Below are 21,531 nucleotides of genomic sequence, written 5' to 3'. Positions count from 1 at the left end.
ACCAGAAGCAGCGTGTGGGACGCGGGTGGCGCTGTGGTCTAAACCACAGAGCCTAGGGTTTGCCGATCAGAAGGTCGGCGGTTTGAATCCCCGGGACGGAGTGAGCTCCCATTGCTCGGTCCCAGTTCCTGCCAACCTAGCAGTTCGAAAGCACGTCAAAGTGCAAGTAGATAAATAGGTACCGCTGAGGCGGGAAGGGAAACGGCGTTTCCGTGCGCCGCTCTGGTTCGCCAGAAGCGGCTTAGTCATGCTGGCCACATGACCCTGAATCTGTACGCCGGCTCCCTCGGCCAGTAAAGCGAGATGAGCACCGCAACCCCAGAGTCGTCCGTGACTGGACTTAACGGCCAGGGGTCCCTTTACCAGAAGCGGCACTTTGTGGGGGATGCACTCCTCAAGCGCAGGGAGCCTGAATGGATATGGAAGGGGACCAAAAAAGGGTGGGGGGCATATATATGATGACCTGCCCCTTCCTTCCTTCCTTCCCCCAGGACTGGGAACAGCGTCAGGAGGAGGATAACCTCTTAATCGAGCGCATCTTGCTTCTGGTGCGCAATGTGCTGCATGTCCCGGCCGATCCCGATGAGGAGAAGGTACTCCCATGTCTGATGGGTGGGCACCCGATACTGGTCAGGCCGCTACCGGTCTAGGGCTTTGCCTGAAGGTGCGAAAGAAGCACCTGAGCCATTGCAGAGGTCCACCTACCTGTATCTATGCGTTCACAGCAGTCAATGCTTTGTTTTGTTTTTTTATACCCCATTTTGCTGATGTAGGATTTTAGGGTGAGTCACTGTACTTTTCTGTGTACAAGACGAGGTTTTTATATTTTAAAATTGTGTTTAAAAACTGGGGGGGGGGGTTTGTCTTATACACGGACAGTGCACATAGGAGGGACGTGGTTTTTGTTGCTGTGGTGAGCCAGAGATTGTCAGCGGCTATTGGGTGTGTTATTGGTGGCTTCGGCAAGGGCCACCCGCCCCCCCCCCAAAGCTCAACAACTCTGGGCTGCCCTCCCCCCCAGAATGCTCAACATCTCTGGGCAATCCTCCCCGTCTTACACATGGAAAAATACGGTATATAATAATAGGTTGACTTAGGCTTGACTTGAAGCAGAGGCTTGCTGGTTTACACATTCACACTATACACACATCACTACACATTCAAATCTGCTGGATAAAGGAGTGTCTCCACCCCCATCGATCTACCCAGACACTGAGGTCCAGCGCTGAGGGCCTTCTGGCGGTTCCCTCATTACGAGAAGCCAAGCTACAGGGAACCAGACAGAGGGCCTTCTCGGTAGTGGCACCCGCCCTGTGGAATACCCTCCCACTAGATGTCAAACTACCAGACTTTTAGAAGACATCTGAAGGCAGCCCTGTTTAGGGAAGCCCAGCCAGATGGGCGGGGTATAAATAATAAATTATTATTATTATTATTAGAGGTGGAGGGGAACGGGAACAGTCATAGGTTTTGCCTGTCTCTGGTATATTGCGAGAGATTTGCTCGCTATGTCACGCTAGTACTTGAGGTGGCGTGGTAGATTTCCACACACAACCTGTGCGTCAGTGAGGTGTTTCAGTAGTTTTGCTTAAAATGTGCATTGCACATTGTCTCCACTTTACTGCTTTTAGATTATATAGGAATAACCCTAGCAAAATTTTTGAGGGATTTCGCTCATGGCCTGACATTGCAGACTAGGTTAGCACTGCTGTGCTACAACAGTAAAGGGAAACGATGGGCTGATTTCCATAATAAGGGCTGCTGGTTTTTTTCTTCTTATGGTGACAGCAAAAATAGTTACTGAGAGAACTTGGAAGTCAGCAGATAATCTTAATTTGGGAAGGTGATACACCCAGGTATGGAATATTCCACTCTTGGAGGAGTTATTTGTTTGTGGGGGAGGGATTTTGTACTGCCCCCAAAATATCAGGGAGGTATAAAACGACAGGTACCATAAAACCAATAATACCATAAAAGCAATTCAAAATGTTACACACATTTGGTGACCTCCCAAGTTCTCACAGCCCTTTATAGAGAGAGAGTCCTTAACCTTAAAGTGACTATACTGAGTTAATTAGTCTTGGTATGTGATGGTGCAGTTCTTCGATTTGATGTTGTGTTGATTGTGTTTTCATAATTACAGTTTTTGTTGTTGTACTGCATGTAACATGGAAAAGCAGTTCACATGCGTTTGCACAAATGTGTGTGCAGTAGTACCTTGGTACTTGAACAGCTTGGCTAGCGAATGCCGCAAACCCAGAAGTGAGTGTTTGCGAACGTTTTTCGGAAGCCGAACGTCCCAAGGCGGCTTCCGCTTGAGTGCAGGAAGCTCCTGCAGCCAATCAGAAGCCGTGCCTTGGTTTTCGAACGGTTTCGGGAGTAAAACAGATTAAGTTCGAGAACCAAGGTACCACTGTATATATATTTAACACAACCTTATTGCTCCTTGGAATGTAGTTTGAAAGCCAGTGTCCCTGTCCTTGACAACCATAGCGTCCTTCCTTCCTTCCTTCCTTCCTTCCTCTCACTCTTTGGTATCCCTACTCAGAAGAAGAAGCACCTTCGGTCATGATGACCCCAGTGCCCTTGTACTCAGGCTCATGTGGTCTTTCCCATAGAACATTGACGATGATGCCAACACCCATGACCGGGTGCTATGGGCCATCCACATCAGTGGCATGGATGATCTGCTCAAATTCTTGGCCAGCTCCCAGAGCGAGCAGCAGTGGAGCCTTCACGTGCTTGAGATCATCTCCCTTATGTTCCGGGACCAGGTAAGCAAGGGGAGGAGGAAGAGGGTTGCGTGTGGTGGGCGATAATCTGCAGGTGGCTGCACCCAGGCCTGCCAAATTGCTGGTTGGGCTGTCCATTGGATACAGTCTCTGTGTTAGAAGTTGGCAGTGCTATTTTTCTAGAAAAAGGTGTTGGAGCTCACAATGAACACCTCCCTTGTTCTCTTACACAGTCGTACCTTGGAAGTACATCTAGCATCTAGATCAAGGGAAGTAATAGTACCACTGTATTCCGCTCTGGTCAGACCTCACCTGGAATAATGTGTCCAGTTCTGGGCACCACAGTTCAAGAAAGGTACTGACAAGCTGGAATGTGTCCAGAGGAGGGCAACCAAAATGGTCAAAGGCCTGCAAACGATGCCTTATGAGGAACGGCTTAGGGAGCTGGGTATGTTTAGCCTGGAGAAGAGAAGGTTAAGGGGTGCTATGATAGCCATGTTCAAATATATAAAAGGATGTCATATAGAGGAGGGAGAAAGATTGTTTTCTGCTGCTCCAGAGAAGCAGACACGGAGCAATGGATTCAAACTACAAGAAAGAAGATTCCACCTAAACATTAGGAAGAACTTCCTGACAGCAAGAGCTGTTTGACAGTGGAATTTGCTGCCAAGGAGTGTGGAGGAGTCTCCCTCCTTGGAGGTCTTTAAGCGGAGGCTTGACAGCTATCTGTCAGGAATGCTTTGATGGTGTTTCCTGCTTGGCAGGGGCTTGGACTGGATGGCCCTTGTGGTCTCTTCCAACTCTATGATTCTATGATTCTAAGTCAAACGGAATCCGTTCCAGAAGTCTGTTCGACTTCCAAAACGTTCAGAAACCTGCAGCCAATTGGAAGCTCCGTCGGCCGTTCGGCTTCCAAAAGAACGTTCGGAAACCGGAACACTCACTTTTAGGTTTCAATCGTTCGGGAGCCAAGGCGTTTTGAGATACAAGGTACGACTGTAATGTCAATGGCGCCCACCGTAGAGGTGCCGGAACTGAGTTTCCGGCTGAAGAAACACTCTTGAAGTGGGAATGAAACCCCAGGAACTTAGTAGCATTCAAAACTTACATACTGTAGAAAGGGAAGAAGGAAAAGCTAGAGTTTGAAGAGGTGATACAAGACAAAAGAGGAGATGGCAATAGTTTTCACCTGTGCTTGTGGGAGACTTGTGGAGTGGGGTGTAATTGGGGCAGTTTTTGGTGGGTTGGGAAACAGCGGTTGCTAACAAAACTAGTGAATGTTCTCTGTGATACATAGGGACAGGACTTCCAGGTTTAGTGGCAATGTGCCTTCAGATAACACATGCGAAGGGCAAAAACTGACTTTTCTTGAACGTGGTCATTTTGTGAGTCTTTTCACCTGGTCACTGTTAGGTGAAGTAATGGGTGAGTTAGTTGACATTACCCAAGGATGGGGAGCCTGTGTCCCTTTAGATCTAGCTGTTCTCCAGCAGGCTGCCTTGCTGACCCAGCCAGATATAACCAAGGCAACACAATGACCAATTACAATAATACGTTATCACTATAAACTCTTTATAAATTCTATGCAGAACATGAAAATGTGAATTTATGCACTCTCTACAACACCACATAAACAGAAATCTTATGAATCTCTGAAAGACACAAAATGTGTACTCTTAATGGATTCTCTTGAAAACCTGGAACCAAATAAACATGAGTCTATAAGTCTCTGAAAGTCTTTGAAGACAATGCAAGTCTCCGAAGGAAGCAATGTACAGTGGTGCCTCGCAGGACGAAATTAATTCGTTCTGCGAGTGCTGTCGTGTAGCGAATTTTTCGTCTTGCGAAGCACCAACAGGGGAATAGCGATTTGACGGGGGGGGGGGAATCGCAGAAATTTTTCGTCTTGCAAGGCAAGCCCATAGGAAAATTTGTCTTGCGAGACAGCCTTTCGCTAGCGAATGCCTTTCGTCTAGCGAGTTTTTCGTCTAGCGAGGTACCACTGTATCAGATTCTTATCTGGTGAAAACAAGCTGTTCTCCAGCAGGCTGCCTTGCTGACCAAACCAGCAGGGCCCAGTGGCCAGGCATGTTGGGTGTTTCAGTCCACCAACATCTAAATGGCTACAGGTTCACCATGCCCAGTCAAACCTAACAATACTTGTCCTTACGTTTAGCATTCTGTAAGCCTTCTCAAAGTTGGGAGGCACAGGAGACAGGCAGAAAGATTGCCTTGTCCTATAGGCAACCTGCAGTGACTACTCTCTGCCTGGGATGGGCTTGGTACTGGGTGAGCCTAGCTCAGGTTGCAGGAAGTCACAGAAGTCCGTGTCCCCAACAGAACCCAGAGCAACTGGCAGCAACAGGGCAGGCCCGCTCAGCCAAGGAGCAGGTCGCAGACGCAGCTGAGTTGGAGCACCTGAGGCAGAAGGAACTGGCTGAGAGGAGGAGCCGGGTTCTCCAGCGGAGCAGCAGGTGAGGCAGGGTGGATTTGATTTAAAATCACTTGTCAATAAGACCTGTACTTTTAACACTTCTGATCTTTGATTCAAACTATGCTTGTTCCCCTGATACATATATATGTGCATCTGTTTCTTCCCTTTCCCCGCAGGCACTCTCGTTTTGGTGGCTGCTATGTCATTCAGGGCCTGAAGTCTTTTGGAGACAGAGACGTCGTGATGCATAAGGGACTACAGAATGTAAGTTGATGTGGGTGCAGGTAGGTGTGTGTGGGGTGGGGAGAGTTGTTGCCTGACAGTGCTCAAAGTTGAAGGCCTGCCTTTGCTACTTTGGGTTGCGAAGTGTGTTAAGTATAGTAATTTAATTTGCAGACAGTGTAGATGCTTGCATGCATTACTATGTGTTTAAATTGGATTGGTTGGTAACCGAGTTCTAGAGAGTTCCGTTGGAGTTCTCATGTGATTGGCTGTCGTTTGGTCACATGGGAGGTATACAGTGAAGGAGAGACTCCGTTTAACGTGAGGCAAGATGACTGTGTTTTGGAATCCACTGTGAACACTGCTAAGTTGAATCGAGTGTCGGAGTGCTTCTTTTCCGCTTGGGAGAAAGAGAGCAAAGCTGCAGGAGAAGGCAAAAGTGGGCAATCTCTCACAGGAGCTGCAAGGCATGGCCTAACTGAGATACAGAAGGCTGAGTGCTGAGCTCTGGAAAGAGAGGAAAATACAGTTGTTTGGAAGTTAGAAGAAGAGCCCAAGCTTGAACAAGCACGTGGCAGTAAATATTATGTTTTAATTCATCTGTAACTTGAGTTTCTGCAAGTAAAGCTTTTGAATGTTAAAGTATGGGCTTTGATTTAATTTCCAGAGAAGGGTGTCAGTCATGGTTTGAGCTTCTTAGCTGAGTTTTCGCTACTCTTAACTTCAACAAAGTGGTAGCCCAGAAAACCCCCACTTGCCTACCTTTACAAGCCCCCTCAACTGTAGAGGAAGCTGCAGTTGTGGATTCTTCACCTATACTCCTCTGGTGTGTACCTCAGGTGTGGAGAACCTGTGGCCCTCCAGCCGTCGCTGAACTATGCTTCCCCAGCAAGCATGGCCAATGGCCAGTGATTATGGAAGTTGTAGTTCAACAACATACAGAAGGCCAGGGATTCCCCACACCTGGTGCGCACCTCCCTCCTATGCTTGCTACAGCAAGTAGGATTTACAGGCAGGGGGAGAGTAGGAATGGGGCAGGAGATGCTGCCGCAGCAGCCATCCCCACCTTCGTATCTTCTCCGCTCTCTTTCTCCTGTTCCTGGGCAGGTGAATAACTACAGCCACGATCTGACCAAGGTGATACGGCGGGTGCCAAAGAGGCGCCAGCTTGCCCGCGATGGCGAGGGCGTCTCTCGCCGCTCAGCCCTCAACGTGAGGCTTTTCCTCAAGGAGTTCTGCGTGGAGTTTTTGGAGAACTGCTACAATCGCCTGATGTATCTGGTCAAGGTGAGAGTGGCGTCCGTATCCTGCCAAGCGAGCACGGGGATGGCAAATGGAGCGTCCTGGAAAAGGGAATAGGGAGGGGGAGGGATGTTGGTGGTGTCGGGCAGAGCTGCAGCACCATCTACCTCAGGGATACCTGTTCCATAACATAAAGTTGCAACTCAGCCGGATCTGGCAAGACGTCATCCTTATTTCTGTTCTCTTCTAGATCAGAACTTTGTGTTTTAAGGATTTAATATTAACTTTTGTCATTGGGCAGCAAGGGTTTAATCCAGTGACGTCATTGCACAAACAGAACAGCTTCCACTTGTGCAACAGACCCTCCCCCACCTCGGAAAAAATCTGCATCTGAGAGTTGGAGGAACCCCCCAGAATGGATTGCCGGTCGATGACTTTGCTGGATACAACCCAGTATAAATATTGTAAAGAAAAACAGGTGCTGGTTGGTGTGATGGGTGACAAATGCCCTGGAAACACATGGAGATGACAAGGTCTCATAAAGACCTCCCTCCAGTCCTTACTTATTGTGCAAAATAAGTACGGCAGAAAGGTGCAAATGTTCATCTTTTATATAGAAGTTACCACCACTGTGCTCTGCATCTGAAATTCCTTGCTGTCCACTATGCACATGATAGGAACCCAAACAAAAACGAGCAGTAACAGGGTCAGCTGCTTCCTCTTGACGTTCCTTTTCTCTCTTCTCCCCATCCTGCAGGATCACCTGATCAGGGAAAAGGCCCAGATGCACGATGAGACCTACTACTTGTGGGCCATGGCTTTTTTCATGGCCTTCAACCGGGCTTCATCTTTCCAACCTCAGCTGGTTTCTGAAACGGTTAGCGTTCGGACTTTCCACTTCATTGAGCAGAGCCTGAACAAGTACTATGAAATGTTACTCTTGGATAAGAAGGAGGCTACTTCTTGGTCTAGAAGGTAAGGTGTGTGTGTGGGGGGGGGGTTTAGTCACCCCGTGGAATGGCCTGCTGGGTTCCCCCCTCTTGTTTCGGCTGTGCGACTGATTCCTTTTGTCACTTGGCCTCTCATCCTGTCATTCCCTTGTCTCCCCAGGATGCACCTAGCTCTCAAAGCCTACCAGGAACTGCTAACAACGGTGCACGAAATGGACCATTCGCAAGAAGAAGCTTTGCGCAACAGCAGTCATATCATAAAGAGTGAGGATTTTTAGTTGTGGCAAACACAACCTCTTAGGACAGAGGTTTTCAACCTTTTTGAGTCCGCGGCTCCCTTGACCAACTACATTCTTTCTGTGGCACCCGTGCGGGGCTCAGGAGCCCAGTTGTGTCACCCCTTGAGAGCCAGTGTGGTGTAGTGCTTAAGAGCGGTAGACACGTAATCTGGTGAACCGGGTTCGCGTCTCCGCTCCTCCACATGCAGCTGCTGGGTGACCTTGGGCTAGTCACGCTTCTCTGAAGTCTCGCAGCCCCACTCACCTCACAGAGTGTTTTTTGTGGGGGAGGAAGGGGAAGGAGAATGTTAGCCGCTTTGAGACTCCTTCGGGTAGTGATAAAGCAGGATATCAAATCCGAACTCTTCTTCTTCTTCTTCTTTCCTGCAGAGCCAGCAGCTCCTCACCCTTTTCAAAAGACCTTCCCCTTGGGGAGTGCTCCCTCAGCCTCTTCTCTTCTCCCCTCTCCTTGGGAGTCCTTTGGGCTGCCGCCCCTTGTCTCTGAGCTGTCCTCCCTGCCCCAGAGAGAGATGCCTCCTCACCCTGCCTCACAGGGGCCTGGGAAGCACCCCCTGGCCAGCCCCAGAGGCACCATTCGCCTGCAGAGCTTGTAGCCAGGGCTGTTGCAACAAACAGCTGTGCAAGCCTTTGGGAAGCAGAGACGCGAGAGGGCATCAAAGGAGGGAAGGAAGGGAAGGGAAGAGGGACAGAGGCCAGTGTTGACTGCGGCACCCCTGACCACCATTCAAGGTAGCCCAGGGTGCCGCAGCACCCTGGTTGAAAGCCACACAGAAGAATGTTGTCTGTGCTTAAGACCAAGTTCAGAGTTTGATGGGCAATGATTTGAGAGCTTCATGTGTTATAGATTATAATGGAGAAGAAGAAAAATGGTTGTCCGCTTGCTCTTGTTTTTAATTTACGAATTGCCGTTCATACATGTCTTTTTAGAAATAATATCTTTAAGAAACAGCTAAGCAGCTGAAGATCTTGCTGGAAAGACAATAGAAAACAAGCACCTAAAACAGAGACTTTCCCATACAGCTTGAAAAGCTTGTCAAAACAAAAATGTCTTCCATTTCAAGGAAGTACTGATAGTAGGCACTGGTCAGGGATACTGTTCCACAGAACAGGGGCATCTGCTCTGAATCCCTGCACCAAGTTGCTTTTGATATTTTTAGGACTTGGAAGGAGAAACTCCTGCAGGACACAGTGACCCTACTGGGTCTATAAGGCAGTCTCAAGGAACCTGCTCCTGATCTGTACACAGGTTGCCCGGCTCCCAAGTGGATTTTAGGATCCTATTCCTTCTGCTATTTTTTTTCTTGTAGAGCAGGAAACGCCGGCTTGTGTGCATGGATAGCACTAACAACTTGACCACCTCTTTCTCCCAGACAACATTTTCTACTTGATGGAGTATCGCGAGCTGTTCCTCACCCTCTTCCGTAAGTTTGATGCGACAAAGCAGCCCAGGTCATTCCTGAAAGATCTGGTGGAGACCACTCACCTTTTCTTGAAGATGCTGGAGAGATTTTGCAAAGGGAGGAGCAACCTAGTGGTCCAGGTATATTGTTGTATGGGGACAAAGTCCTTTCCATGTGGGGAAGCTGGCGGGTCCCAAGTAGGCCGCACTAGGCCCTCTCCATTTCAGCCAAGCCATGCAGACCTGCCCTTCAACCTATGTCATATAGGGTGTCAGGTGTCGGGAGAGGTAAGGGTGGGGCTTTGCAGACACCAACGAACAGCTGATTGGCAGTACCTGCGAAACCTCTTCCACAGCGCTTCCCAAGCTGATTGTTGGCGTCTGTGAAGCGCTGCGCACACTTTCTGGGCCCTAGAGGATTGATTTAGTCACTGTCCGTGGGCCGTGCTTGTGGACGAAGGGTTATAGGAATGCTACACTTCCATCAACATCCCCCTTTCCTCAAAAGTTGGCTCAGAAACCAGAGAGCTGTTGGTTTGTTTGCTGCAGAGCAAGAAAGTCAAGAGGAAGAAGAAGCCTGCTAGCTCGGCTGTGCAGCCCCGAGCGCCTGAGGAGCTGGAGAATATGTGGCCAGGGCTGGCTGAGCAAATTGATAAATGCATCAAGGTAGGATTTTTGTTGTTGTTCAGTCGTGTCCGACTCTTCGTGACCCCATGTACCAGAGCACGCCAGGCACGCCTGTCCTTCACTGCCTCTCGCAATTTGGCCAAACTCATGTTAGTAGCTTCAAGAACACTGTCCAACCATCTCATCCTCTGTCTTCCCCTTCTCCTTGTGCCCTCCATCTTTCCCAACATCAGGGTCTTTTTTAGGGAGTCTTCTTTTCTCATGAGGTGGCCAAAGTACTGAAGCCTCAGCTTCAGGATCTGTCCTTCTAGTGAGCACTCAGGGCTGATTTCTTTAAGAATGGATAGGTTTGATGTTCTTGCAGTCCATGGGACTCTCAAGAGTATCCTCCAGCACCACAATTCAAAAGCATCAATTTTTCGGCGATCAGCTTTCTTTATGATGCAGCTCTCACTTCCGTACATTACTACTGGGAAAACCATAGCTTTAACTATACGGACCTTTGTCGGCAAGGTGATGTCTTTGCAGGCGTCTTCTTATTTCGTGATAATGGAAACTAACCAGTCTTGACACAGCAGCTTGGGGGCTCCTGTATTTTGTTTTCTAGCTGTCTGGAAATGGAGAGCGGCGCTTTTGCAGCTCTCTTGTTTGATCCAGCACTAAAATGCACAAGATTCTGAAGCCATAAAGGTAAAGGGACCCCGACCGTTGGGTCCAGTTGCAAACGATTCTGGGGTTGTTTACTTCCAGGTTTCGCCAAAACATGCAGAAGCGCGATATCGCCGCTCGGGTTGCGGACTTTTTGGGGTGCGAACGGCACCCTGGAATGGATCATGTCCGCAACCCGAGGTACCACTGTAGTGCAATAGCACACTGAATTTGCTCAGCCATCTTTCATGCAGTTCCTGCTGGAAGCCAGTAGGGGGCAGGTTTGCTAACTTTCCAAAAGTTGAGTTGGTTTTGTAAGACCCCTAGCCCTATTTTGAGATGGCACGACAGCCTCCTTTCAGAAGATTTTGGAAAAAGAAAAAAAAGCATGTGTTTGGAATGCAGGCAGGCTTGCAATCTGGAAACGCGTTAAAATAAAAAATGTTCCAATCATTTGACGGGCAAAAGAATTCCGCCCTGGTCGAACAGAACTCTCCAATGTGGGTGGCAGGAAAACCTTAGTGAGAATCTGCATTCAATCCTTCCTCTTTGAAAGTTTACTTACTTTATTACTCTTGCCCTTGTTGGGAATACATCCGGCACCTATCTATCTTTTTCTTTTTTTAAAATTTAAAAATGATAAATAAATAGCTTCGAGAACACTGTCCAACCATCTCATCCTCTGTCGTCCCCTTCTCCTTGTGCCCTCCATCTTTCCCAACATCAGGGTCTTTTCTAGGGAGTCTTCTCTTCTCATGAGGTGGCCAAAGGAGCCTCAACTTCAGGATCTGTCCTTCTAGTGAGCACTCAGGGCTGATTTCTTTAAGAATGGATAGGTTTGATCTTCTTGCAGTCCATGGGACTCTCAAGAGTCTCCTCCAGCACCATAATTCAAAAGCATCAATTCTTTAAATATATACTCTTACGGAACTGCAGGTTATTACAGTAATACTGCCAATGTTTTTATCTGTTCGCAGTTTGTCTGTAAATATTCAGTAAACCATTTCTATTCTTTTATAAAAAGTTTGTTATCTTGATTTCTTATCCTTCCGGTAAGTTTCGCCATTTCTGCATATTCTGTAAGTTTTTGTATCCATTCTTCTTTCATCAAGACTACTTCTTTCCATTTTGGGGCAAATAACATTCTTGCCGCTGTAGTTGCATACAGAAATAAATTTCTATACGATTTAGGTAGTCTCTGTCCCTATAATTCCCAAAAGAAAAGCTGCTGGTTTGTTTGTTTTTTTACAAAGGTTATTTTCCGGCATCTCTTTCTTGCCGTCAGGGTCCTGAGCCTCTCCCGGAGGATGTTGTCCCTTTCGATGCTGCATCGGAAATTCCACTGGAGGAGCAGCGAGCTGAGGCCATGGTACGGATCCAGGACAGTCTACTGGCTGGTCAGGCACCTGAAGCTCTGTCCCTCTTGCGTTCAGCAAGGTAAGGAAGTGGCTTCAAGGGATGTATCCGTGTCCTTAATTGTGGGTGAAAACGCCACAGGTGTGTATGTTGGCGAATCGGAGGAGCTAGAATCATAGAGTTGGAAGGGAATCCAATGGCCATCTAGTCCAACCCCTTCCTTGCAAATACAGGAATCTCGGCTAAAGCATCCATGACAGGTGGCCATCCAACCTCTGCTTAAAAACCGCCAAGGAAGGGGAGTCCACCACCTCTCGTGGGAGTCTGTTCCATTGCCAAACAGCTCTTATTGCCAGAAAGTTTTTCCCCCCCATATGTTTAGTTCGGAATCTCCTTTCTTGTAACTTTGAAGCCATTGGTTCGAGTCCTACCCTCCAGAGCAGGAGAAAACAAGCTTGTTCCCTCTTCCACGTGACAATCCATAAGGTCGTTGAATATGGTTATCTTGACACACACACAGTTGACCATCTCTGTGTCATAAGAAACCTGAAAAGTAAAGGAAGTGTTGGAAGCAGCTGGGGTTTCAGCTTCATTAAGTTAAGTGGTCTTTTAGCAGCCCTGTTTAACAAATGAACATTTGCAGCAGAAATGTCTTCTTCCAGAAATGCATGGCCAGTGTGAACTTGGCAAAGTGTGTGGCCCTTTAGTGGAATAACAAGAAGGCAGGTCTCTGTCCCAAGGAGCTTGCAATCTAAATGTTGACATGAGGGACTAAGAGGAGGAGGAGATGAGGATTATCGGTTGGGGGGGGGGTTGACATGCCACCCCCAACTAAGAAAAGATTGCCAGCTTCTCATAGGCCTATTTTGTTCTTTAGACATTTATGTAAAATATTCTTAGGAATGTTATTTGGAAGGAAACATTTATGAACATATTCATTAAGGCCAATTGGATGTCTATGCACAGACACAGACGCAAGGCACACAAGCAGTGACGTTTGCTGGATTATCACCCTTGTTCGCAATTTTATAGTTGCTAAAGGGGTGTGTGGGCTTGTGGACTTAGTTTTGGCCCAGTTCTTGATGTTGGGGTGCAGGAAATATCAACCCTACTCTCCCCCCAACTGTTTCACACAGCTAATAACTCCTGCTTTCTTTCTATTCCGTTAAGGGAGGTGTGGCCAGAAGGAGATGTTTTTGGATCGTCCTCCCTTGGCCCAGATGAAGAGGTGGAGCTGCTGAGACAAATATTCTTTGCCACCCTGCCTCGTGAGTGTCCATTCTACATGGGTCTAGTAGAAAGGAACAGCAACAGGGCAGGAGGGGAGGGCTGCTAAGGATCTTCCTTGAGAGCCAGTGTGGTGTAGTGGTTAAGAGCGGTAGACTCATAATCTGGTGAACCGGGTTCACATCTCCACTCCTCCACATGGAGCTGCTGGGTGACCTTGGGCTAGTCACACTTCTCTGAAGTCTCTCAGCCCCACTCACCTCACAGAGTGTTTGTTGTTGGGGAGGAAGGGAGAGGAGAATGTTAGCCGCTTTGAGACTCCTTTGGGTAGTGATAAAGCGGGATATCAAATCCAAACTCTTCTTCTTCCCGAGGGAAGTGCCGCCTTCCCTTACTGTGGATCCTCAAATGTCCTTACACTTCACACACCCCTTCAAATGCGTGCAGGACAAACAGCGCCCGAGACAGATGAACCTGAGGAGGCAGCTGAAGAAGTCGCTGAGGAAGAGTTGGCGTCTGTAAAGGTGTCCGAAAAGGAGTTCAGTTTCCTGGATTACATGAAGCGGTAAACAGGGGTTTTTTGTGTGTGTTTGTGTGTAAGATCTCCCCCCCCCCCCAAAAAAAAAATCCTTCTGTGTGCCCAGGGCGTTTCAAATGTCTCGGGTCTGTTTCCTCTGGCATTCTTGTCCATGTCATTTTTTTTGACACCATCATAAAGGCCAGAAACTTTACTTAACGAAAATAAAGGGAGACTGAACTTTAGGAAGCCGAATCCTGTGCCCATGACCACGTTTTGCACTTCTGTGGAGTTGCAGCATGCAAGCAGCCCTGACTATTAAATACCTCGCCCTCGTCTTTACGCTGAACGTGTTTCAATATCTGCACCCTGTTGCGCAGGTTTGCCAGTGCCAGTGTGGTCAAGGCCTACGTCCTGCTCTTCAAGAACTACCAGCAGAACAGCGCCCACACCAACCACTGCGTGGTGAAAATGTTGCACCGCATCTCCTGTGACCTCAAGATGGAGGCACTGCTCTTCCAGCTTTCTGTCTTCTGCCTCTTCAAGCGGCTGCTCAGTGACCCTGCTGCTGCAGCTTACAAGGTGAGGTTCACGATAGCTGGGTTGCCCTGTGCACCATCAGAAACGTGAAGGCTACAATCCTGATTTCACCTACTAAGAAGCAAGCCCCACTGAACACGGGGGGACTTTGTTCCTAGGTAAACGTGTGTGGGTTGATCTGTGAACAGGGAAATTGCAAATTCAAATCGTGCCTCTACCACCTGGATGACTGTAGAAGTCTCCATCCTCTCCACCTGCAAGGTGATGCCTTGCTGCAAGGTTGCTGTAAGAAATAATGAGAACATTGTTTTGAATGTTTTAAGGTATTCAATGCCTCCCCCCCTTTTTTAGCAGTATCTAGCCCTTTTATCTGCATGTCAAAAAGGGAGGGGCCTTTTTACATGAACTTTTGATAATCATCAGGAATGCCCTTTTGGATTAATGTTTGTTTCCTTGGCAATTTGCCGAGGAAGGAATCTGGCATGAGTCAGTTGCAAAAAAAAGAAAGAAAGTTGTTTAAGTTTTATAAAGCGAACTAAGAAGAAGAAAGAAAAGACAATTCCAAAATCTGCAGGTTGTCCTTTCCTGCCTGCTTGAATCTGACATGTATCCCTACCTCCTATGTATGCATTATTATTGTTGTTATTCAGTCGTGTCTGACTCTTTGTGACCCCATGGACCAGAGCACGCCTATCTTTCACTGCCTCCCACAGTTTGGCCAAACTCATGCCAGTCGCTTCGAGAACACCGTCCAACCATCTCATCCTCTGTCGTCCCCTTCTCCTTGTGCCCTCCATCTTTCCCAACATCAGGGTCTTTTCTTCTCACGAGGTGGCCAAAGTACTGGAGCCTCAACTTCAGGATCTGAAGTATTATTAAGGAAACCTAAAATATCTGTCTTGTCTTAGCAGCCTGAGTTAGCAGCCTGAGTGGGGGAGCATCTCTACTTCTTTAATCATGTAATATTCCCATAGCGCTGAGCAGCAGTGACTGCTGAGCCCTGAGACTTAAAATAAATAACCAAATACTTCTCTCCAACCCCAGGAGCTGGTGACCTTTGCCAAATACATTGTGGGCAAGTTTTTTGCACTTGCAGCTAGCAACAAGAAGGCCTACGTGGAGCTGCTGTTCTGGAAAAGCACGGCCGTGATTCGGGAGATGACTGAAGGCTACGCTACGGCAGGGAAAGATGAAACGTGAGCTCCTGTAATATTTTCCAGTAACTTTTTTAAGTTTCTGAAGGGACATTTCCAGAAAGGAGTGAGGGGTGCTGAGCCGACACCCCGACGCCCTCCTCCACAAAGTGGCCACTCTCTCAATATATCCCTTTTTGTTTTGTGGGGGTGATTATTATTTTAAAAATATCTATGTGTATAAAGCAGACAATGGAACAGACAATGGGGAAAAAACCTCGTAGTACAAAATTAGAGTACGATGCAATACAAAACTATAAAAATCCTCCCCGAAGCAGCAGCGCATTTTGAAGACGTATAGCAAGTGAGGGCCCTTTTTGCTTTTAAATTGAGGGGCGGAGGGAGCTGGCACAGCATTCAAGGACTTTCACTCAGGGTCACCCCATCATGGCAATCTTGGAGGGACAGGAGAGTTTCCGGCGTCTTCTGCCCCCACTTTCCCTCACGTGCTTTTGGTGAGCAGACCTCCAGATGCGTGTGGGTATTCACATGTGAAACTGAACAATTCCCTGGTTCACTTTTAAAATTATTCCACATCGAATACCAAGTAAGAAGAATAAAACTTAAAAATCTCTTTTTATTGGGGGGGACGGGAGCATAAAACCACACTTCGGCCTTCCCATCTAAATATTTATTCTCTCTCTCCCTCTCCTTCTCCAAACAGCTCCCTCAAGGCTGTTCAGTGGACTGAGGAAGACGAGGAGGAGCTGAGGGAACTTTTCTACAAGTACAAGGAAGTGGAAGGTACCAAATGACGTGCATGTGGGGGGAGAGGACAGCATTGCAATCCAAATATAGCAAGATTGAGACTCTTCAATATAGGATGCCTGCATTTTATTATCCGGCCCACTTGGATAGGGTTGAATGCTAAATGCTACCACAAAAAGGACTTCTGGGCCCATTTTTTTTTGGGGGGGGGGAGGCACTTTGAGCTGGCCCCATGTTGCAGTTTGGGATGAGTGGCAGATCCTAAATCTGAAAAGGCTAATGCAGCATAGTGGCCTGTGGGAAGTAAGAATTGCCCTCGAGCCAGACAGGCAGGGAAGCTTTTGCCAAAGCTCCAGGTGCGAGCAGGTAGGTGAGCAAAATATGCAGGCCACTTCTTGATTGGGGAAAGCCTTTTGCTAATTTATTTTTCCTGCACGAGGGTGGAGAGCCTGATCTTCCTCCTCACCCAGCCACTAAGCCTCTCCCCTTTTCCCTTCTTTGACACCAGGTGAAGATATCCTTAACAACATCCTTGCACACCTGACCGCTCGCAACCGGACACGCAAGCAGGTGGCCCAGCGACTGGTGCGCTTGGGGCTTGCAAGGAGCCTGCGGGATTTCCCTCGGGAGAGGTAGGTCTTCGTTCAGAGGGCTGCGACCTTCCTCTCTGATGGGCTGCCTTGGGGCCATGGCACTCGATAACAGTTGTAGGGAAAGAGTGTGGCTTGCCTCTTCCATGGTTCTCTCCCTCTCCCTCACTTTCCAGAATTCCTAGTGGATTCTGGTTGTAGTTGCAGAATTTTAAGCCCTTGTACACAAAAATCGTGATTTTTTTATTTTTTTTTAAAGAGCAAATACTGATTTTCCTTTGAGTTGTTAGGCGGCATGCAGATAATAATACGCGGGTGGCGCTGTGGTCTAAACCACAGGGCCTAGGGCTTGCCGATCAGTAGGTCAGTGGTTCGAATCCCCGCAATGGGGTGAGTTCCCGTTGCTCAGTCCCTGCTCCTGCCCACCTAGCAGTTCGAAAGCACGTCAAAGTGCAAGTAGATAAATAGGTACCGCTCAGGCGGGAAGGTAAACAGCGTTTCCATGCACTGCTCTGGTTCACCAAAAGTGGCTTAGTCATGCTGGCCACATGACCAGGAAGCTGTACGCCGGCTCCCTCAGCCAGTAACATGATATGAGCGCTGCAACCCCAGAGTCGTCCGCGACTGGACCTAATGGTCAGGGGTCCCTTTACCTTTAATCATATACTTGAACATTTAGATAATCTTTTTTCGGGCACGCAATCTGAATGTCATTCACTCATGTTTTAAGCGAAAGAAATCGGGGGCAGCCCACAGAGTTGTTCTCATCCTAAATATTTCTACCTGCATATCAGAATTGTCTTTCCAGATAATGCAACTTTTATGGTAGAAATGTACTGTATTTTGTGACGTGTATAAAGCATCAATGAAAGTATCTGATAGCTAATTTCAAATAAAGCTCCTGCAGCCAATCAGAAGCTGTGGAAGCCCCGTCGGACGTTCCAAAAATAGTTCGCAAACCGGAACACTCACTTCCAGGTTTGTGACTTTCGGGAGCCAAAACCTTCGGGAACTAAGCTGTTCAAAAACCAAGGTGCGACTAAACAAAATAAAAAATAAAAAAAATCCTTCCAGTAGCAGAAGTATGTATCTGAAGAAGTGTGCATGCACACGAAAGCTCATACCAAGAACAAACTTAGTTGGTCTCTAAGGTGCTACTGGAAGGATTTTTTTATTTTTTATTTTGTTTTGACTATGGCAGACCAACACGGCTACCTACCTGTGCAAGGTACGACTGTATTTTTATATTGTATATTGAACTTCATGATCTGCAGCTCTATCTACATTTATATATACACCGCATTTTTCCTTCTATAAGACACCCCCACGTATAAGACGCCTCCTGTTTTGGGGGACTCGGATTTAAGAAAACCCACCCTATCTGTGTATAAAACGCCCCCTTAATTTTGAACATTATTTTTTAGGGGGGAAAACCTAGTCTTACACACGGAGAAATACGTTATAGAAATAAAATCTTGTGCAATGCAATTTTACAGAATATGCACAACACTGTCCTTCTCCCTCGTGTGATTCAGTCCATGCAGGCTTCTTACTGGAGAACCTTCCCCTTTTTCTTTCTTATTCTCCTTACTGCTCCTTATAGTTTAACCCCCGTTTCCTTGCTTGATGGGAAATGTTGAGGCATGGAAGGGAGGCAGGTAGCGCCGTAGTTGCTATTGTGGTGCGCTTTCTTCGGCAGGAAGGGGACGCGCATTGTATTGTGGACAGAGGACCAGGAGCTGGAACTTCAACGCCTCTTTGAGGAGTTCCGGGACACAGATGGTGAGGGTCTGCGTGGTTGGAGGGTCCCGAGTTTGCAACCATAAAAGGGATGCCTGCTCTTATAGAGTGGGCGGGGCTTAATACCTTCTAAGCCAGGGGTGGGGGACCCTGTGGCCCTCCCATATTTTGTCGGACTGCAACTCCCATCAGCCCCAGCCAGCAAGACCACTGATGATGGGAATCCCTGCCTCTTTAAATCCACACTCAGACTTCTTTGGTGCTGAGTTTGCCCCAGTGCCGGGGTTATTTTTCCAGCAAACCTCCAGTAACCAGGATTATTAACCCCCTTCACCCACCTCTGCTCCCCCCCCCCCAGCTCCAGGATAATATTATGCGCTACACTTAAACCAGAGCTTTCCAAATTGTGTGTTGTGACAGATTGGTGTGTAGGCCTGCAGTGTGTTAAGTGTGTCACACAATGTATGTCTGTTAGGGGTTAGTTTAACCTCTGGTTTGCTAGTAAAACGGAATTACTGTGTCGTGAAATGATGCATATGTAAAAAGTGTGCCATCAATGTGAAAAGTTTGGGAAGCTCTGACTTAAGCATTAATATATGTACATTTAAGGGATGCGTGTGGCGCTGTGGTCTAAACCACTGAGCCTCTTGGGCTTGCCGATCAGAAGGTTGGCGGTTCGAATCCCCACGATGGGGTGAGCTCCCGTTGCTCGGTCCCAGCTCCTGCCAACCTAGCAGTTCGAAAGCACACCAAAAAGTGCAAGTAGATAAATAGGTACCGCTCCGGCGGGAAGGTAAACGGCATTTCCCTGCACTGCTCTGGTTTCACCAGAAGCGGTTTAGTCATGCTGGCCACATGACCCGGAAAAACTGTCTGTGGACAAACGCCGGCTCCCTCGGCCTGAAAGCGAGATGAGCGCCGCAACCCCAGAGTCATCTGCGACTGGACTTAACTGTCAGGGGTCCCTTTACCTTTACCTTTTTATATGTAAATTTGGCATTTCACGTATGGGGATATTAACAGAGGTGACGCCAGATTGGTCTCTGAGAAGAACGATGCACTCAGCATCCTCATAGCCGTGTTCCCTGAGGCACATAGAAGCGAGGGAGAACCATTCCTTCTTGGGAGCGAGTGTAGAGTGAGTCCTTCCTCGGTTTCTCCCTCTCTGCAGATATCCTGGCCAATGTGATGAGGCATATCACCGCTAAGCGCTCCAAGGCCCGCATTATTGAAAAGCTGCTCAGCATGGGGCTGGTGTCTGACCGAAAGGAGCTCTACAAGAAACGAAGGCGCAAGCCTGGCTCCGCTGCGGTATGGCCCCCGCTTTCTGTTCTGTTCGTTCTTCTCTCCTGCATGTGGGCAAGTGATAAAATGCTTGTGTGAATGTGTCAAAAAGCTTGTGTGAATCCGAATTTATCACACCACTCCTACTTACTATCCCAGGCCACCCACCTGCGGCCACGTTGTTCTTTCTTTTATCAGATCAAAATGATCTGATAACAACAAAAGTTGCTAGATTGATCGAGGGTGCAATAAGACTAAGAGCCACTATCTGAACGATAATCATGGATATATGTTCGTTTTTTTATCCATTGTTTTTATTTGTATATTGTCTGTTGTTGCTATGGCTGTTGGCTATGCGAATAAAGCTTTTATCTACCTATCTTGTGTGAATGTGCATAGGTACCTCGGCATCATTGGACAGGTTATTATTATTATTATTATTGCTACTACTGTTATTATTTACTTTCTTACTTACCAACCTACCTACCTATTTAGCAACCTACCAACCACCCTACACCTGGGGGTCTTAGGGCAGTTCACACAATAAAATCAAGGTGTAAAACCACAAAATATATAATAAAAATAAAAAACAACAACCCAGTAGCTCCCCCTCCAAAGAAAAGCCCACATTTTAAAAGGGCATAGGATGTAAATCAGATCAACCAAAGGCCTGGTTTAAAAAGGGGACGTTTTTGCCTGGCGCTTAAAGGTGTATAATGAAGGCGCCGGGCGAACTTCCCCGGAGAGAGCATTCCACAGACGGGGAGCCACTGCAGAGAAGGCCCCGTTCTTGTGTTGCCACCCTCCGGACCTCTCAAGGAGGAGGCACACAAAGGAGGGCCCCAGAAGATGTTCTCAGGGTCTGGGTAGGTTCACATGGAAAGAGGCGGTCCTTGAGGTATTGTGGTCCTGAGCCGTTTAACCAGCCGTCTTGGGTTGGTTGGCTCCCTTTTCTCCTCCAGCGACTTCAAGACGGGCCTTGCTGGGATTGTTACCTTTGGGTTTACCTATGGGTGATGGTTTGATTTTTTCCCCCTGCGTAGCGTTTGTGTTGGTAGTTGGGAGGAGGAAGATGCCTCTTGTTAACTATGACCCCCCGTAGCAAGCTATCTTCTTTTCCCTTTCAGAACAAGGACTTTGCAATACCTGACCTGGACGAGACTGAGGAAGATGATGATGAAGAGGAGGAGGAGGAAGAAGAAGAGGATGACTTTGATAGCGAGGAAGAGGGGGAGTCAACCTGGAAAGATGGTGGCCATGATGTGGAGAACAGGCCGTTGGGTGGGCAGCCTGACAGGAAGGGTGGAGCTGCATTGGATAGAGACTGCCAGGAGCTTGTGCGATGCCTGAGGCAGGAAGGTGAGAGGCTGGTGGCAAGAGAAGGAAGTGCAGCATGCTGCGGCACAGCTCTCAGCGGCATGGTGGTATGGCGGGCAGGCAATACAGTAGTAGTAGTAGTTGTTGTTGTTCAGTCGTTCAGTCGTGTCCGACTCTTCGTGACCCCATGGACCAGAGCACGCCAGGCACGCCTATCCTTCACTGCCTCTCGCAGTTTGGCCAAACTCATGTTAGTAGCTTCGAGAACACTGTCCAACCATCTCATCCTCTGTCGTCCCCTTCTCCTTGTGCCCTCCATCTTTCCCAACATCAGGGTCTTTTCTAGGGAGTCTTCTCTTCTCATGAGGTGGCCAAAGTACTGGAGCCTCAACTTCAGGATCTGTCCTTCTAGTGAGCACTCAGGGCTGATTTCTTTATGGATGGATAGGTTTGATCTTCTTGCAGTCCATGGGACTCTCAAGAGTCTCCTCCAGCACCATAATTCA

At 47.8% G+C, this 21,531-nt stretch overlaps 1 protein-coding gene across 1 annotated transcript in view; it reads left to right on the top strand.

Moving 5' to 3' along the window:
- The window catches only part of TIMELESS (timeless circadian regulator), a 49,791-nt gene that overhangs the window by 12,910 nt on the left and 15,350 nt on the right, over window positions 1-21,531 (top strand). The window contains exons 6-24 of the mRNA XM_033138631.1: window positions 492-593; window positions 2,619-2,774; window positions 5,073-5,206; window positions 5,343-5,430; window positions 6,496-6,675; window positions 7,388-7,605; window positions 7,741-7,844; window positions 9,250-9,419; window positions 9,828-9,944; window positions 11,839-11,990; window positions 13,080-13,177; window positions 13,584-13,701; window positions 14,034-14,235; window positions 15,238-15,389; window positions 16,051-16,130; window positions 16,603-16,726; window positions 18,384-18,466; window positions 19,596-19,735; window positions 20,842-21,067. Coding sequence (XP_032994522.1) covers window positions 492-593; window positions 2,619-2,774; window positions 5,073-5,206; window positions 5,343-5,430; window positions 6,496-6,675; window positions 7,388-7,605; window positions 7,741-7,844; window positions 9,250-9,419; window positions 9,828-9,944; window positions 11,839-11,990; window positions 13,080-13,177; window positions 13,584-13,701; window positions 14,034-14,235; window positions 15,238-15,389; window positions 16,051-16,130; window positions 16,603-16,726; window positions 18,384-18,466; window positions 19,596-19,735; window positions 20,842-21,067 — 2,644 coding nt within the window. The remainder of the gene's footprint in view (window positions 1-491; window positions 594-2,618; window positions 2,775-5,072; window positions 5,207-5,342; window positions 5,431-6,495; window positions 6,676-7,387; window positions 7,606-7,740; window positions 7,845-9,249; window positions 9,420-9,827; window positions 9,945-11,838; window positions 11,991-13,079; window positions 13,178-13,583; window positions 13,702-14,033; window positions 14,236-15,237; window positions 15,390-16,050; window positions 16,131-16,602; window positions 16,727-18,383; window positions 18,467-19,595; window positions 19,736-20,841; window positions 21,068-21,531) is intronic.

This window comes from Lacerta agilis, chromosome 2 (genome assembly GCF_009819535.1).
Source record: "Lacerta agilis isolate rLacAgi1 chromosome 2, rLacAgi1.pri, whole genome shotgun sequence".
Taxonomy (NCBI): Eukaryota; Metazoa; Chordata; class Lepidosauria; order Squamata; family Lacertidae; genus Lacerta; species Lacerta agilis.
Note: the sequence above shows the minus strand (reverse complement) of the source record. Positions and strands in the feature narration are given on the sequence as shown.